Source organism: Eurypyga helias, unplaced genomic scaffold, assembly GCF_000690775.1.
Source record: "Eurypyga helias isolate BGI_N326 unplaced genomic scaffold, ASM69077v1 scaffold7264, whole genome shotgun sequence".
Lineage (NCBI taxonomy): Eukaryota > Metazoa > Chordata > Aves > Eurypygiformes > Eurypygidae > Eurypyga > Eurypyga helias.
The window spans coordinates 24,925-42,945 of record NW_010245552.1 but is presented as its reverse complement, the minus strand read 5'-3'; the positions used below and the strand labels follow the sequence as shown (position 1 = coordinate 42,945).

Sequence of the window (18,021 nt, the reverse complement as noted above, 5' to 3'; positions counted from 1 at the left end):
ACTTCAGTCTGCTGCACTGTGTTGATTCCTTGTTGACGTATCAACATTCACTTCAGGAGAACTTTACACTTCGCTAAGCAGCATGCTATTATCCCTGAGGATTAAAAGAGTAAATACTTGATAGAAGAGATCTTGTGTGATAAACCCAATGTGTCTTACTCTTCACTGAGGAATTCAAAGGCTTTAGATTTGTCACTCGGTAATTGAGATAAGGTGCTGCTTCTTTTCTTGACTGACGGAGTAATATGTGAGGTTGGAGCATTATATTTAACATTGACAGGAGGTTCTGGTTTCTTAGCTGTATTGCTAGATGAACTGAAGAGCCTGCTAAAACTAGAAAGGGGAAAAAAAAAAGAAAGAAGACAGTTAAGATTTGTAAGAGACATCCAAATTTGACTATGCAGGCAAAACACTACATATGCTGGCCCGCTCAATCCAGTCAGACTAAGAAACTGGAGCCCAACATAGCAGCAGCCACCAGCACACACTCAAAGCTCAGAAACTCGTGTCAGTAAGAAAAATTCTTAAAGAACTACTATCCCATTTGTTGATCAAATTTAATGGGATCTCCATCTTGAACAAACATCTACAACCAAATTAGGATGTGAACATCACACCTGGAAGACAGCTTTATGAAGCATATTAGTTCATGCACAGAGCACTTTAAAAGCTCCACCATTCTCTAGCCTAAAAGATAAAATAGTTATCAGCAAACCACATCAGAAGGATTATTCTACAACTATTAGATGAATAACACTGTTTTAGATTTGAGGAGCTTGAAGTTAGAAAGGACAATCAGTAAGCCATACTTCCAAGAGGAAAAGGAAGCTGGAATAAATGCAATCCACACCAGCTATTCAGGTTTCTCGTTTTCATCATAAAAGAGAACCCAGAAAGATGTTCAGAACAAGGGTCCTAGTGCATATTCAGCTAGAAAAAGAATTACAGCACTTTGGCATTTAACTTCACAAAGTGCACAGCCATTCGCTATGTGATGCAGCTTACGATACATTTTGTCTTCAAGAACAGTCTTACCGAGCTGGCACGCTAGGTAATAAGAGGAGAACAATTAAGCACCTTCATCTGCCAAAAGATAATTAGCTAACATACAAAAATGTGCCAGCTAATTGGTCAGGGTCTTTTATTTATTTTTCCCAGTGAGTTATGTTTCAATACTTACAACTGCCAAATGCTTGATCTCTTCTTTTCTTGCATGGCTGGATTTTCTCTTGATGCCCTACAAGAAATGAATTCCAATTTTACTGAGTAAGCATTAATTTAAAAAAGGAAAGGAATAGAACAGTGTAACTCTTAAAAAAAAATCACAGGTTAACATATCGAAAGTACCAAAGACCATTTCTTCACACTGCCACTTCTTTTCTGATCAGAGCACAACAATGGATGAAGTTACATAATAAACATCATACACATTTATCTGTATCACAAACACAACTGGTGTTTTTCAGACAGAAGAGACTAGTCTCTGCAACACTTCACAATGAAAACAGCTGGAGGAAAGCAACAAATCATGTAAAATTCTTCTGCCTCCTGTCTTTTAATATTTCAACCGTTACCTTTTATTTTAAAACCTCTTATTCTTCAACACATCAGTAAATACATGATAAAATGATTGTTCCTGAAGCCACAGATGCACCAGCAGAGCTATGAAAGGATTTCTGCAGGAGACAATAGCTATAGAAAAGCAAGCCATGTCTGCTTGGGAGTATGTGTTTGTCCTGTCACAGACTCAGAGTCAAAACGGCTCACAAGTACTAAGGACAATAGGAAAGATTAAAAGCCATTGTTATACCTGGCGAGCAGGCACGAAGTTTGACACTGTCACCTCTGGGCAGGGACACACTCCAGGGATGTGACAAGAATAAGCTGGGCTGAGGTCTGAGGCAGAAGACTTTTGGTTTTTAAATCATACCTTCCAGACAAGCCAACATTCAGGATGGAAATTAGACTAAATGACCATCTTTATAGCTTATATTTAACAAAACTTGCCGAGTTTTAAAATTGTGTTTGCTCCTGAACAACCCAAGTCCTTCCAAATGGATTACACTCAACCTGAACACTGTATGTTACCTCTGTTCTGACATCTCAGCTGACAACTGGGCCCACTGCCTTAAGGTAGGTGCAAACAGTAATTTTTCCTGCCCACCAAATTAGTATTATTTACGATTACCAAGTTTTGTGACTATTCCAAAATACATTTCCTCAGGGGATGCTTAGTTCACATCACATGAAGTAACACATCTTCACTGAGGACTGGGCAAGAACCCATTTGGGCAAGGTAAATTATATGCCCATAACTTAAAACCAAAGTTATTCACGGGCATGTAGGGAGACAAGCAGAAAGGCAATTAAGGCCTCAATGTAACCTACTGACCAGATCAATCTGCAGCTAAAAAAAAGAAACCCAAGGGCTTGTAAAATCCAAGGACCTCTATCAAAGATTTTAAAAAAGCCTTTTACCTTATCATCTCAGTCCATCGGACAGCTTCCTGAAGCTCCATCAACCTCTCTTTATACTGATTTCTTTCCATCAGAACACGGGCCATTTCAACACGAGTAAAACGCTTCCGCTGAGCGGTGGGAACATCACTCTGAACACACAAAAAAGCAAACATAGGACGAACAAAGGAGCACAGTAGGGCCTTGCAGAGTCAGCCTCTGCCTTCCGATAAGAGTCAGTTTAGGGCACAATTCCAGATTCCAAATCATTTGGGGCTTTGTAAAACTAACTCAATTTTACCTTCCTCTCCTCCCATCCTTTGTATGTACCATAATCTGATTAAAACCAACCCCAGTTCTCCAAAAAGAATGTGACACACAATAACGGGCAGAGAGGAAAGAAAACTAGACTGTCTAACTTGTGTTTAGCAGAATTTAACTTGTGCTCTTTAGATGTTATTTTTTCACTACATGGAGGAAGTTTATCACTACTCATTAAGCACCATAGTTTAGTGGCATTCACCAAACACACAAGAACTTCTGAAGTCCCACTGTGAATTATACATACAAGAATACACATACACACAGGACACCTACATCATCCTCCTCTTTGGCTTTCTGCCTTGCCTCCTCTGCTTCTGCACGAGCTCTGAATACAAAATAAGAAATAGCTACATTAGACACCACAGTGGGTTTATTATTTATTTGTTATCACAACCATGCAAATAAACTTACTTTCTCAGCTCTTCTTCCAGTTCCTTATTCTTCTCTTCAAGCTTTTGTTTGGCTTGTTTTACAGCCTCTAATTCACCTTGTAGCACGTCCTTCTCACAGGTCAATTCATCCACCTTTGCTATCAAATCATTCTTCACTACATTCAGTGCATTTCTACACAAACATTTAAAGTACACCATTACAAGGATGACTATGGTCTCATCATTCATCTGCAGCCTGATTTTATTCTTGAATTTGAAGGTCTACAAATTTCTTATATACAGGTGCTGTAAAAAGATACAGCTTTCTACATCAGGTCAAACCCTCTTCGCCCCCCCCCGCCCCCAAATCTCAAATGCTCAAATACAGACTTCTGTATTAGAAAAAAGTACTGATAAATCAGAACAGTTCACTTAGAGACTGACTCCCTCATCAGTGCTCCAATGGATTAGCTTCTGCCCTCACAGCTGTGTTTCTAACAGAAAAGGCAGGGAGTTGATCCCATTAGGGCACAGCATAGCATTTCTTGTAGCCTTACAAGGATAAAAGCAGCTTTTGCTTCTTAGGTCCTTAATTGCTAGAAGAACATCAGCTAAGCTATATATTTAGCTAAATATACCTACAAATTCCAAATACCTATACCACCACTACTCTTATAAATGTGCTTCAAGTTCTACAATTTCAAGTTCTGTGTATGAAGATATTTAAGACGGAACAAAATAACAGAGGTGAGTATGTTTTACACACATTCCCACTTACTTTGTCTCCAAGAGCTGAGTGTTTTCCAAAATAAGATTTTCAACCTCACGACCCATTCCTTTCCAAAAGAAAAACACATGAAATAAGCAGATGAAACAGATGGTTTTGCAAAACCTGCATTTTGCCATTGTCTAAAACCAGCTGAATTTTAAATATGACAAACTTGTCAGAAAATTCTGTGAGCTATCTGAAGTTTCAGGACCTACCTTCTACAATTAGCTTTCCCCTCCACAGTCTTCCCCATCTGCCTTCAGTTAAAGCCTGGAGGCAACCCCAGCTAACCACAAGCTGCTTCCATCTCTGCCTAGTCTATACATTTTGAAGAGGTCACATTACTACTCAATCAAAAACCAAACATGGCATCACTAGGGAAGTCTTAGTCCACAAGATGTTAAGTTTAAAATGCTCAACTGTCTTTTACACCACGTTAGACACAAGTATATCAGTTATAGACACAAGACATGCTGACTTAAAATGCTCAGATGTCAAAAGCCCTGCAGATGACCCCAGAGCAAATGATACCTTACCAAAGAAATTATGGTCTTTAAAGCCCATGCATTCCATGTAGAGCAAAAACAAGAACAAGAAACATTTCATGTAAGGTGTAGTATGAGTGAAGGGCAATAAAATATTTAGACTTATGAAATAAGAGTGAATTAAAACGAAGCCACCACCAAAAATTTGAAGTGGAATGTGATGTGATTAGAAGCAGGATTTATACAACAGACAGATGTTAGAAAAGCTAAGCTGTACAATAGAACATGGCACTATGATAAAAGTGAACTCACATAACTACTTCTATATTATCTAAGTTTCTGGAAATTAATTTATCAACCTATTGTTTGCATGCCTGAAATAGATTAATTGGCAGGATTTTAAAAGGATAAACTTTAAGGGAGAAAATTATTGTACATCTTGCACAGCAAAATTATGACGACACTGGTAATGGCAGAAAGGCTCATGCAAGATTAACACAACAAATGAAAAAGGGATCTTAATGGTAGTGGCCTTTTAAAAGACTAGGAACACAATCTCCTAAGCAACTCTGGTAACAGAAGACTTAAAAGATATTTGGATAACAATAAAAAAAGAATCTAAAAATAGGCATGCAAGTCAAAGTTCCCTGCTTTGGAATTTCTCTCTGGGTTTTGGATTCAAAGTAAGTGACAGGCAATAGTGGAGGAAGTAAAAGTGGCTATTGTTACTCTCTTGGTATTAGGAGGAACCCCCTATGCTACAGTCATCAAGAAGTTTTATTTAAGTGGCTGTTGCTTTTTGAATGTTTTCAGTATTCACAGATAAAAGTACCTAGGATCACTTCCAACAGGTTTCAGCATCTTTTATAATGCGAGAACAAAAACTAGAAAGCCAAGAGTGCAAAGGCAAAAAAAAAAAGTTACCAAGCAGGAAAAAAAAAAGCAGAGAACATATTTTATGAGCGCAGCAGCCAATAAAGCCTAACTGGAGAAGCAACAGATTTCAAAGAGGTTTTCTTAAAAAAGAATCATACACACCAGAATATTCCCCTGGGTATGCAGCCCAAGAGAAAACAGATTAGAGAATCCCAATTAACTATTTTCACAAAAGTCCGAACTAAACTTCAATGCTCACTTAGAACAGATCCAAATGCTTGAAACACACTGACTATCCTGGATACAGATGTGCTTAAGCAACAGAGAGTAATTTGGACTATGACGGTGTTCAAAGTGAAATGATGATTATACATATACGGTAACTTCTAGACCAACACATTCTGCATAACAAATGCAGTTGTAACAGTGTGTTCCTTTTGCACACATTGGTGTTTCTAGCACCAGCTTTATGGAAAATGGTAATGAAGTCAGCAACAAACTTCTGATGTGTTATACTAAATGTCTATTATTTTTTCCCATGGAAAAAAAAGCATTTATTACCTGGAATTCCTGACAGTAGTTTGGTTTCTTTAAACAATTTATCATATAGCAACTTCCATCCCTTAGCTACATGTTAATACTTCTCCAGTACCTGTATTTTTGCATGCAGAATGTGTCGTTAGTTGTCCCTGTGAGAACAGGGTGCAAAACTTCTGGATGAAGTATGTTCCAGCAAGGATGTGGTGGCCCCCCACTGCTCAGGATTCAAAGCAGCAGTGACAACAAAGAAAACCCATCTCAGACTGGAGAAGGGCCCATTACTCCAGTGGGTAAAAACTTGGCAGAAATGTCACCTACTGGATGTAAAATATGTTTCTGGTGGCACACTGCAAAATCAGAAATCCAGACTGCACACACACCAGCTCTGTAACACCACCAGCAATCTGCATTTCTGCTGAGTCAGACGACAGCAGCACACAAACTGCTGATTTTGTACAACCCGTTTCTGAAACACGTTAACAGTCGCATCTGTGTTACATATATTCCATAGTACCAGCTTTCATTGTTTCAAAACAGGGCCTGAACACCGACAGTGCCAACAATATCTTGTTGGGCGTGTATAGGAAGATCCTGCTTTTAATGACCTTTTTGCTCCTCGACTCGTATTCCCAAAACCTACTGGTTTTTTCCATACAGCACACAAGTAGCAGCAAGCTCCTTAGGGGGAAGAGAAATGTGAGTTGCCCCTCCCCTTTCAATTAATGGTTTGATTCTCAAATTATAACCATTGCTTTCTGCTGCAATTCTTAAAAATTAAATTAAATTAAGTTAAATTTTTTTCCATACAGCACACAAGTAGCAGCAAGCTCCTTAGGGGGAAGAGAAATGTGAGTTGCCCCTCCCCTTTCAATTAATGGTTTGATTCTCAAATTATAACCATTGCTTTCTGCTGCAATTCTCTCTTACAAGTTAAATTCCATAGAGACATAACAAAGCCAGGCCATTAGAGATTGAGCACAATCTGAATTAAACTACCTAAAACTAGTTCAACATAGAAATTATTGCTCGAGATGAAAACCCTTGTCAGAGAACATAAAGGGAAAACTGGAATAATGACTAGTGTAAGACATGTCCCAAAAGATTAACGCCGATATCATTATATTGAAAGAACAAACAAATGCTTTCTCTTTCTGCATTCCAATGACCACCTTAGGATACTCAAAACATTTTAATGTAAATGAATCCCAACAGTAAATCCAGCAAGGATAATTAAGCACTCCGCTAACAAGGCAGATTCCTGTAAAGAGCATCTTTAAATAACCTTTCTTACCCAGTAAATCTGCACCTTCATCCACGTCTCCAATTAGGCCAGAACCAGCAGATGACAGCTCTTCAAAGAGTGACTCCGTATTACGGTCAAATGCTTTGTTCTCTATGCCTTTGGTAGGAGTGCTGGACAAAGAATTAAAACAAGGCAAAAAAGCAGAAAGAAAGCATTCCCACAGTGAACAAAAAGTTTTCTCTTTGTCTTCACAAGTAGTCCGTTTTGTTACCCCAAAAAACCCCAGAAGTGAAATTATCAGCAGCTTTCAGATAGCTTAGAGTCCTTGTTCCTATTTTCAAATACTACTTTGGCATCAAGATCCCAAACTTGAGGTAGCTGCTGACACTGAGCTGGTCATGATTTTAATAAATTAAAGCATATCAAGTTTTGGCATATAGAAATTCAGCCCCGTCAGGACTTAGTCAGCCCAGATGCCTGAAGAACAGACAGCTCAGCCAAACTGCAAGTCATTGAATATAACAAGAATGCAAAACACCAAACAGTTTCAGATCAAAACATTCTTCTGGCCAGAACAGGGGCTCCTTCACACAAAGATCTTGCGCCATTATCATTCACTAGACAAGCTCATTTTTTCCAATCGCATCACAAGAATGAAACAGACACAAATTATTTGAAGGACCCTAAATTGTTCAGGTCTTGCCTAAACGATCAGGCACTACTAAACCAGCAATTTTTTATTTTTCTTAGGGCTTTAGAGCTTTTGAAAGAAATGTAAACCTTCATAAGCAAAAGCCTGCAAGGAAGCAGACTCAGGCAAAAGCACTCTGCTAACACTGGGAATCCACCACCAGAATCTGATAAATAAATGCTGCTAAGTCAGCCATAAGTCCAGATTTTAAAGATATGGGTGAAAACACAGGGGCTCAGCTTGGAAAATGCTAGTAACTTGAAATGCAGACCTCGGGAGAAAAGGCTTCTTGGAATAGACCCTCTGCTTGAGATATAGAAAGAATACATAAGCATTAAGTGTACTGTCATATGAAGTACCTGAACATTCAGCAGTTGTAGCAACAGAATGAAGAACTGCTGTTGCGCTTAAAACCTCCTGAGGAAGTCGGGGAAGTACGGTCACAGAAGCAGGAGATTTATTATATAAAGCATGATCTCAGTCTGGTAAAATTTCTGAACGAGTCATGAGTTCAAAACTGAAGTCTGGTACCTTCTAAAATTGGTCTTCCTACTCAAATCAACACACAACTTACCTGGAACCCTTATATCCACTGAGATCTTTATCCATATCCAACTCTGGAGTGGACTCAATGATTGCCTGAACTTCAGATTTTTCCTCATTGTCATTTCCACCTAGGGAAAAGCAAGTGGTACGTCTCCATAAACAACATCACTGTGACACAGGACATGACCTACATGTAGTTATTAGTCCATCACCAACTTAGTAGGCTTCTGTTCAAAGACTTATCATGGCAATTAAGTGAGAAGGCCTATGGATTTTGATACTCTAGTGCAGACACTGGAATTTGTAAGCAAGTCTGCCCTGAATTTAAGTTATTAAGCTGTAGCTATTCCCAAACACTTCTGCTTCTCAATCTCACATCGTGACTGTGTCTAGATGAGTGCTATTTACAAGGAAATGTCATAGATTATTCTGATTCTAGAAAAATAAGGACTAAAGCCACTTAGATACAACAGACTCTCTTACCAATATTCTGTATTCCTAAAAACATTTCTCATTTGAGGCACAATTAAATAGACTTCCTAACAGATTAAGTATGAGTTCTAGAGTAAGCACATACTGAAGAGTTAAAGCAGCTCACCAGTAGACACATTTCTTGTCTCCTGAGCTACCTGTACTTCAATATTCTTGCTTACATCCAGGTTCTCATTTGGCATGTCTGTGCCCTTTGCAAGTCCTTCAACATCTTCCTTTTGCGGAGTTTCAGCAGGCAGTACAGGTACATCTGAAGCAGCCGTGGATGCTGGAGTAGTAGATTTTGAGCCTGCTTGGCTAACATCAGAGAGCTCATCCTAAAATTGAACATTACCATTAAAAAAATGAACGTGAACTGAAGTATTACAAGAAGAGTTCAGTATATAAACTAAAGAACAGATACCAAAATTACTGTGTTTACTGAAGAATATGATAATTAGGAATGGAAAGAATACTTTAAGCCAGTACTGCCAAATTCATCTTCAGCTTATAGCTATGTCTGTTAAGAAGGATATAGCTACATAAAACATGCCCTTATTTTTACTACTGATGTTTGCTCTCAGTCAGTAATTACAGTCACAACTTCAGGGTGTTCTTCTGTTAAGTATTCCAGACAACAGGCAGCATTCCCATATTAATAACCCTTCTAGCTGCCCAGTGAACTGCTGAATCTTCCCAAAGCTGTTATAAAATTGTAATTGTTCAAAACATGCATGGTATCTTAAAATACCTTCTTAAAAAGATAGGCACGGAAGCAGAACATGGATTTAACTGATATAAAAGTATAGTATTTGCAAGCACTTCAGTCAAACTGTTTTGATGTGCCTTCCAGCCTGAACCACAAGTCCTGGATGACGTGGGAATTAGACACTGAACTACAGCGACTACTTGTCCTGGTAGATTTCAGATCAACTATCAGTAAATAGCTCTGTCTTAGAAGTGGCTTCCTGGCAACAGTTGACATTACAGTGACACTATCAAAAACCACAAGTAAGGCTATTAATCCAGCTGCTGGACTCACGATTATGCTCACTACTCAGGGCTGCACCAGGCCTGTGTTCGAAGAGAGGCTACACAGCGGTTGCTATAACTGGGGGCTACTACCTGATGATAGTAATAGCCCTGTCCTGGACCTGTCTCCTTTCATTCACCTTTCACCCCTCATTCAGGACCAGACCAGCATCTAGATCTTAAACGGCATGTAACTGAACAAGAGCACACTGCTGATTAGACAACAAGTGGGGGCTACTACCTGATGATAGTAATAGCCCTGTCCTGGACCTGTCTCCTTTCATTCACCTTTCACCCCTCATTCAGGACCAGAGCCATACCAGCATCCAGATCTTAAACGGCACGTAACAGTGAACAAGAGCACACTGCTGATATGACAACAAGGTGGTCTGTTTATGCCACTATTTCCCAGCACACAGCAATAGAGTAATCTTCTTGGGAAAAGTCAAGAGGGAACACAGAAGCTGGTACGTGCAAAATGAAGGCAGAATGCTAAGTTTTTAACAAAAGTTCCTTTCGGGTTTTGTTTGGGAATCAGATGTGAGAGCAAGGCTCCTAGGCAAGTCTCACATTTCAAGAGGACGTATCTGACAGCTCAGGAAACAAACTTATCAACTCTGCAGCAAGTTTACTTCATGAACTGTGAATTCGTTGTACTGCTAGCATCCCTTTTTGAGAAGGAAGTGAACTGAATTTTAAGTTTATTTTTAAAAAATACACAAGAGACTTGTATATAGATATACACTAGGTACAAATGAGAGAGTAAGTTTACCAAGAACTGTAATGCCTAATTTTTTCTTTTTTGGAACTTCCTGGCAAGAAATTTTAATTTGTGGGGTCAGGGGAAAAATCCCCACATTTATGTACATCAGCATAAATGAAAAGGTTGCATCCTATAGTGACATCCCCACATGGATTTTTCAAGCCTTAGAAACAAAATTCAGCACTTTCAAGGACCTGCCTATCAATTAATTCCAGTTTGCATCCTTTTTTTGGTAAATTCAAAAATAAACAATAATTAATATTTGATACACTGAAAATTATTTAGAGATATATTCAACTAACAGATGCCTCTAAAAGATTAAAACATGTAAACTTACCACAGCAATACAAGACAACAAAACTGACACATCAGTGTTAGGCCCATTAAAAAAAGCCACTACACAATGAATTGGTGAAGTTTACCAGCTGGATAATGATTTATACTTCAGCAAGCAGATACATAAGGGCAGAAGTGGTACCCCTTACCAAGTGAATCTGGAGTTCACACAAACAGGGAATAAAACCTCAACAAAGCTCTTGGCTCTGTTCAAATATTTCTACATCTTTGTATTCCAAAAGCATCCACTAGCTGATGCAGCACCAACTGATCACTGACTTTCACACACGAGGCTCAAGAAAAGCTGCTTGACAGCATGAGAAATCCGTGAAGAGAATGGTCCTTTCCCTAAAGGAACTTCAACTAATCCCATCTACTATATATTTCTGACATCATCATCTCCTGTATGTTTTCAGCTAACTCTTGCAAACTATATTGCTAAAACCTGCATGAGTGTTTGTTCCAGAACTAATGAAAATGAAATGCAATTCCATTAAGTGGCAATGAATTGCTCAAAATATCTCAAAGCCTAAGCATTTGACAGTCAATGCTGGGTTGACTTAGCCAATTTGACTTCTCTGGCAATGCGGCCCAAAGACTTATCCTGGAAAAAGAAAAATCAGTTTAAAAATTAGATAATAAAATCTAAAGAAGCAGCAGCTCATCTGCAATGCTTCACAGAAATGAGCAAATTATTTCTGGGCAGCTTTTTAATTCTTATCCATTCAATACTCTGCTGTGAGGTTTTAAGTTCACTTTGGAGGAAACTCCCCTCAGCTTTTCAGCTCAGCCTTTTGAGAAAAAATAGTACATCCATAGTTTTCCAGAAAACTTCATCAACATAAAAATATAGGGATGCTTCACACACTCTGGAGTTCTCCTGCAGCTCCCTCCTCCCACTGTGCTGTTAGTGCACCCTGGTCCTGACTGCCAGATTCATGACACTCCACCACCACTCCCCCAGGTTTCCATTCCTGCAGCCTGGTCTATGCCACCCTCTCACTGCTGGGACACAGAACAATTGCAGGAATTACAGCCAAGCTGCGTGTAAGGGAAATCATAATTACAGGCTAATTTAGGAAAGTTAGGTCATTCCCAACTCTGCCGTATACCTACGCTATTACGCCTGATAGTAGGCAGAGGCTGCGTTGAGTACTGCCTGTGTAGTAATCAACGTCTGCCTGCTAAAGCAGTATTAAACCAGCAGACTCGCTTGTCTAGTTACATATCTCGTGTGTAAAGAGCAAGCGAGTGACCTTTGGAAAGGGTCCTTAGTCAGAAAGGAAAAACGTACTCCTGTGAGTAAGAGGAGAACTAGCCTGTGCTGCCACTCATTCAGAAAGTGCAACCCAAACTTTGATTCTTCCAGCAAGTAAGTTCCCTCAGAGCTCATCTGAATAAACAACATACTTGGGATTGCATAAAGATGGTTTAGGATTTTCCCTCCTCCCCTTCAACTTGCTTTTTCTCCCCACCAAGGGCCTCCAACCTGCTCACGGGAGTTCCTCCTCACACACAAGGCAGCCCAGCTGAGTGCTCACCTTCAGGCTGGTGTGGGACCGCGGCTGGCTCAGCTCGGGGAATTTCCAGTGCTCCGACCCAGGTGTTTCTCCTGCTTCTCTCTGAGCTTCAGGCGTAAGCAGCGCATCTCCTGGAGGTAACGGGAAGATGCCCAGTGATATGGGACGCTCCTTTCTGTTTGAAAGAGAGACAGGTTTCATCAGCCACTTCAGGTGTCCCACAGTTTATTTTCCTGTACGCCTCCGAAATCAGCAGGGAAGAGGTAAAGTTAAAGGTTCAAACATGCACAGTCTATGACATACACAATGCAGCATACACAGTTTGTATGCCAGCCCATAACTCCTCACTGCACATCGTTTAATTGCAAATAGTCTACTCCATGGCTCTAGGCAGCAGTTACCGATTGCACCAAAGCTAATCTATAGTAAACAAATGTTACAGAATTGAAACAAACAGGAGATAAGATGAAAATGTTTCTTCATTTCAGACTAAGTTACTGGTTTTGGCAACTACTGTTACAAATATCATTCTGCACATTTTTTTTGCAAGGTACAATACCACCTAACTTCTACAACAGTCAGCAGCTAGATCATCAACAAGCATTTGGGAAAATTGTAAACAACCAGCTTGAAGCCCAACTCTTAACATTTATGGTATTTTTCTTCTGAGGATCACAGGAATTACATGGATCTATAAAAAATTACCGATGTTAAAACTAGCCCAGCCAAAAACTGCTTAGTTTTAACCAAAACCAGTTCATCACTCTACTTCACCGAACAGTTGCACAACAGCTTGTGTCAGTAAGGCAAATTACTTTATCCCAACTTTATCCTTATCACTTCCCTATGGCAAACAACATTTGGGAATTCCAAAGCTTCGCGTATTTACCCTCCAAAACAAAAAAACCCCCACCCAAACCCAAGTCACTCTTGCTGTCAGTACTGTGATCAGTGAACAAAAAGATGAATTCTTCCTGCTGGCAGGAGACAAAAACATTGTCTAGAACACAATTCATCAGATGCTACAGCCTGCCCTGGAAGGGAAAAATATCAGCCAGGCATAGAATTGAGATAAAGCAAAGTATTTGTTCACACAGAACAATGAGATACAGAAAAAAAAAGACTAATCAACTAGCACAGCTTTAAGTATACTAAAGACAGAAGATAAAAGTAACCACAAGCGATGGAAGAAAATCAGGCTACTGGAGAGAAAGCATTGCCTCTAAGTACCTCTGCGGAGACAATGCAGACAAAGTATTAAGATTTAAGAGATTTCATATTTTAGAATTATTAAAAGTCAAACCACATCCATCTATACTTTCTTTTGCAAGGCTTTTCACAAATTTAACATTACCTAGACAAAACTCTATGCAGAATTTGGATATAACTTACATGCAGGTACTAAAACACCAATGGGAGTGTTGAAGACCAAAAGGAAAAGCTTAGCCTTCTCATATATAAATATGTATTATTTATCTTAGAGAATCTAGTCAAAAGGGGATTGTATTTAGCAATTAAGCAGTAAATTCCTTTTGGTAAATTCTACATAGCCAAAAAACCCAAACATTCAAAGAGCTAACAATTTTAACTGGCACAAACCTTTCCAGTACAGGTGTATAAAAGACGCTCCTGTCACAAAAACCTTTGCAGCTAATTCTCACGTTTGCCTTTCGTAAACGTTATTTACGTAGGGTCGTTAATTTGGAGGTAGTTTAGCAGAGCTAAGTAGGCAGCAGAGCAAGTAAAGGAAAACCAGGCAGGGTTACAAAGTGAAAAGCATCAGATGCTGTTCCAGCACCTGCCAACTGACCATGCTGAGAGGTTTTCATGAGAAACAGCCACAGAACAAGAGAATTTGGCTGCAGCGATTCCCGCTATTGTACCAGGTTGTGGTTTTCTTTACATTTCCCACAACTCCAATGCGTGCAGGGAACAAAAGACACGCCACATAATCTAAGCTGATGTTAAAAGACAGACTGAAACCATTTCATTGGTTAAGAAGTCCAGCAACAAAAAAAAGGGGGAAAAGCAGCCCTTCTGTGGCAAAGGCAGGCGGTGATAAAGCGAGCATTGTGAGGGGCCCTCGCCTCGCAAAACGCCTCCTGCGGAAGGGCTCCCAGCAGGCACATTTGCCTACTTGCAGGACACGCCACAAAGCTTAGCTTATTCCTGTCGTCTTAAAGAGAGAATTTAAACAAAATGAGTAACAAAAATGCTCATAGCTGACATTTTTTACAGAGGAGTTCATTATGAACCCCTTTTGCCAGGCTAAAACACAGTTCAGGTGTATTGCAAGGCCATGCAGTAAATGAGGGTTGAAAAAAGGGGCCAATTTTGGAAATGAAGCCTGTTATATGCATGTCTGCATTAAACGAAGTTATCTGATTGGACCCAAGCTATTTCAACTTACGGCTTTCTGCACAACCACCAGTGACAAGAACCCTTTCTACTTCCCCAGCGTCCAACAAATATCTGGAAACACAACAGTGAGCAGAAGGCAGCTGCGTGTTTTAAAAGCCTAAACTAATATTCGGAAGTGATGTACTGAAGCATTTGCAGGAACCTTTAGGATAAGCAACCAGCTGATCTGTTCTAAAATCCGACTAGTGTTAAAAAATAGAAACAATTCTTCTGCAATTAGATTCCTTCATCTTATATTTTTATCTTTTTTAAATGAATAAAAGATGAAGGAACTGGGTTCCAATTCCTCTAATTCCTAAAGCAACAAATTACTAGCAGCAGGAAAAAGCATTGCTTCCTCAAACCACTCAAATACATTAAATATCCTCCAGGGAAGCAAAAGCACATTACAAAAAGATCTATTTCTTAAACCGACTGGCAGCTGAAATATAAAAAGTCTTATAAAAGTAAGAAAAGTTCAATATTTTGCCTTTTTAAAAATTTTATCAGAGCTGGGGATTATTTGCTTTGGATTTGATTTTTACCTCTTTTAAAGATGGGCAGCCTTACTAGCTGTCTACAGAGAGCTACACTTCAAATGTATTTTATTTCTTGGTATTTAAATATTCATACACATCCCAATTAATAGCAGTGATAATAAATATTTCTTTTATTTACTGATCAGCCTTAAACCTTTGGAACAACCCTTCTGTGCTCAGAGACACCAATTAAAAGCCTACTACCACACAAAGTCTACATGCACCATGTATTAAGGAGAAAGTCAGACACCTCTTTCAGAGAACACGGACTTCCAGCATTTTTTCCCCCCCTTCCTTAAATCAAGTTTACTATTCAATTTACAACCACAGTTGAAGTATGTCATGGTTTTGGGTCAGAAAGCTACATTTTAAAACTTTTCCAACTGTTTCCTGTTTGTAACTACAGCACTAAAACATGTCAAGAATACTTTGGGTCAGAATATTCTAATGCATCTCTGCTACTGCTCCAGGCAACCAGGACAAACAGAACAGAACTTGAGGGGGACAGAGCTGGCAGCTTGCCATACAAGTACAGAAAGAGAGGAGAGGATAACATTTGTCTGAACAATAGTGAATAGGCTTTAAGTGCTCTAATGCCTAAATAATGAAAGATTTTTTTTCCCACCAACCAATAATCAGATTTTACTGAAGTAATGTGATCAACTAATTACCGTGGGTTTGAGCAGAATATCAATTAGCTGACCTAAAATAATTATTTTTTTATAAAAAAGTGAAATTTAATAGTACAAAGCCTCAGACTGCATACATTTGTGGCTACACAAGATCAGCCAAGTACCTGACAAGCACACTGAAGTGAGCTTTATCCACAATGTTCCCATCACAGCCTTTTTTTACCAGTTACAATAAAACAGTGTAATAGCTTCCTCAAAAAAAGTATACATACACTGACCTTGTGCTAAAAGACAACGAAATTTGAGTGTATAAGAAACATACATGGCCATCTGCCACTCCATAAATATTATGCTTACAAAAGACCTTGAAATTTCTACGTAATTCACATCTCTAATTTATCCTTGCTCTTTCTGTTCAAAAGGAAGATGGAAAGCAGAGAAAAAGAGCACACGAAGCCAAGGTTCAGTAGGTCAGAGTACCTGAGTATCCTTGGTAGGTTCTGCGTCAGAGCTGGCACGCCAGTAGAAATAGAAAAGTGCACGAGCAGCAAAACCGAGAGAGACACCAAGATAGCTGAATTAATGACCACCGCCCCGCCAACGAAGCCAAACACAAATAGCAGCATGCATCCAGGATTCATGGCGCTGCGCTGGCATGGTGAAACGCCGGAACCAAGAAGGCTACACAGGGGCCGCGGGTGTATCTTTGTAGGCAAAGTCTGTCATTCAGCCGCTGCCACAAAAACAATGCCATCAGCAGCAGCTTTCCACTCTCCTGCAGCAGCTCCAGAGCAATGACATCACCGCTCTCCTCCCCCTCGCGCCGGCAGCCGCCGGGCTCCTCGCAGCATCTATGCAGCGACGCAGAGACTCAGCCGGCCCTGGAGTTATTGCCCCCCTCCTTCCACACAGAGTTCATAGGCTAGAAAGCTTCAAAATCTGCATAATATATTCACATCAAGCCCTTGGAACAAATGGGGACCACGACGCACACCTTCATCGACCCGCACACAAAGCGACGGCAAGATGTCCATGATTTTGGGCAGCTGCTGACATTTTCCCCACCTACCCGAGCACAAACACTCAAAAAAAGCTGAAATCGTTTAAGGGTAACGCACGGAGTGTACCTCGACGTTTAGCAGTACAACAGCAAAAGCCTCTTTCTACCGATTTCGACACCATTCTCTTACCGCATTCCAATCATACAACAAATCTTTCCGATTCAGCCGAACTGTTGTTGTAGGATTAAAGAACAAAGTCTTGCAAACACAAATGAATGGATTTTTCTTTCATTTCAGGGTGAGAGCATAATAAATAGCTTACCTAATTCTACTGTGTGTTGTAGATTCTAGCTGATCGCCCCCTGTTAGCTGATGAAGTTTGGTTCTTTCCAAGTGCTCCATATAATTGTGAATCATCTGTTTAAAATAAGAGAAACAGCAAGAAATATTTATATTACCATCTAATTCTACAACTGCATAATTCTTGGCCAATACAATATAATCTTCCCCTGTAATACTAAAAACAGTAAAAGCATTTAGAAACATTAAAGCAATAAAGAAAGAAGCAAAATCATAGTGTGTAAAACCACAAACCAGAGGCGAAGCCCATAATAAATAAAAAAAAAAAATTGGAGAACTTGTGCATTCATGCACACGAAACATCCTAAGGGCACACAAAGTGCACACTGCGTTACGAATGAGAGTTTTGATTCAAAATGCCATGTTCAAACCCATTTTGGAGGCTGTTTAAGACCTCTATATCCAACAGATATTAAAATTTACTCTATGACATACAATACATTTCACTGTAGCCAAAGTGCAAAGGTCAGACAAATATGCACCTCAAATAATAATGAAACTACAGAGAGATTATTTCCATAGACAGAAATACATAGTCAGCATCTCCTTCTTCCAACATCCAAATAAATTTAAGTTCACTTACGGAGAACACAAAGCTTTGGTTTTAAATTATCTAGACTGACATCTGAGAGCGCCCGTGGATTTTTAGCGCTCAAGAGCAGCTT

General features: G+C 39.5%; 1 protein-coding gene across 2 annotated transcripts in view; it reads right to left on the bottom strand.

Annotated features, from left to right (window-relative positions):
• The window catches only part of SPAG9 (sperm associated antigen 9), a 32,528-nt gene extending 15,754 nt beyond the window's left edge, over positions 1-16,774 (bottom strand). For both annotated transcript variants that reach the window (XM_010150112.1, XM_010150114.1), the window contains exons 1-11: positions 16,476-16,774; positions 12,446-12,599; positions 8,901-9,111; positions 8,331-8,430; positions 7,114-7,235; positions 3,931-3,988; positions 3,193-3,345; positions 3,055-3,106; positions 2,479-2,609; positions 1,181-1,237; positions 160-333 (exon numbers count right to left, since the gene is read on the bottom strand). In XM_010150112.1, the coding sequence (XP_010148414.1) occupies positions 160-333; positions 1,181-1,237; positions 2,479-2,609; positions 3,055-3,106; positions 3,193-3,345; positions 3,931-3,988; positions 7,114-7,235; positions 8,331-8,430; positions 8,901-9,111; positions 12,446-12,599; positions 16,476-16,636 (1,373 nt within the window). In that variant the 5' untranslated portion in view covers positions 16,637-16,774. The remainder of the gene's footprint in view (positions 1-159; positions 334-1,180; positions 1,238-2,478; positions 2,610-3,054; positions 3,107-3,192; positions 3,346-3,930; positions 3,989-7,113; positions 7,236-8,330; positions 8,431-8,900; positions 9,112-12,445; positions 12,600-16,475) is intronic.
• Between the last annotated feature and the right edge of the window lie 1,247 nt (positions 16,775-18,021).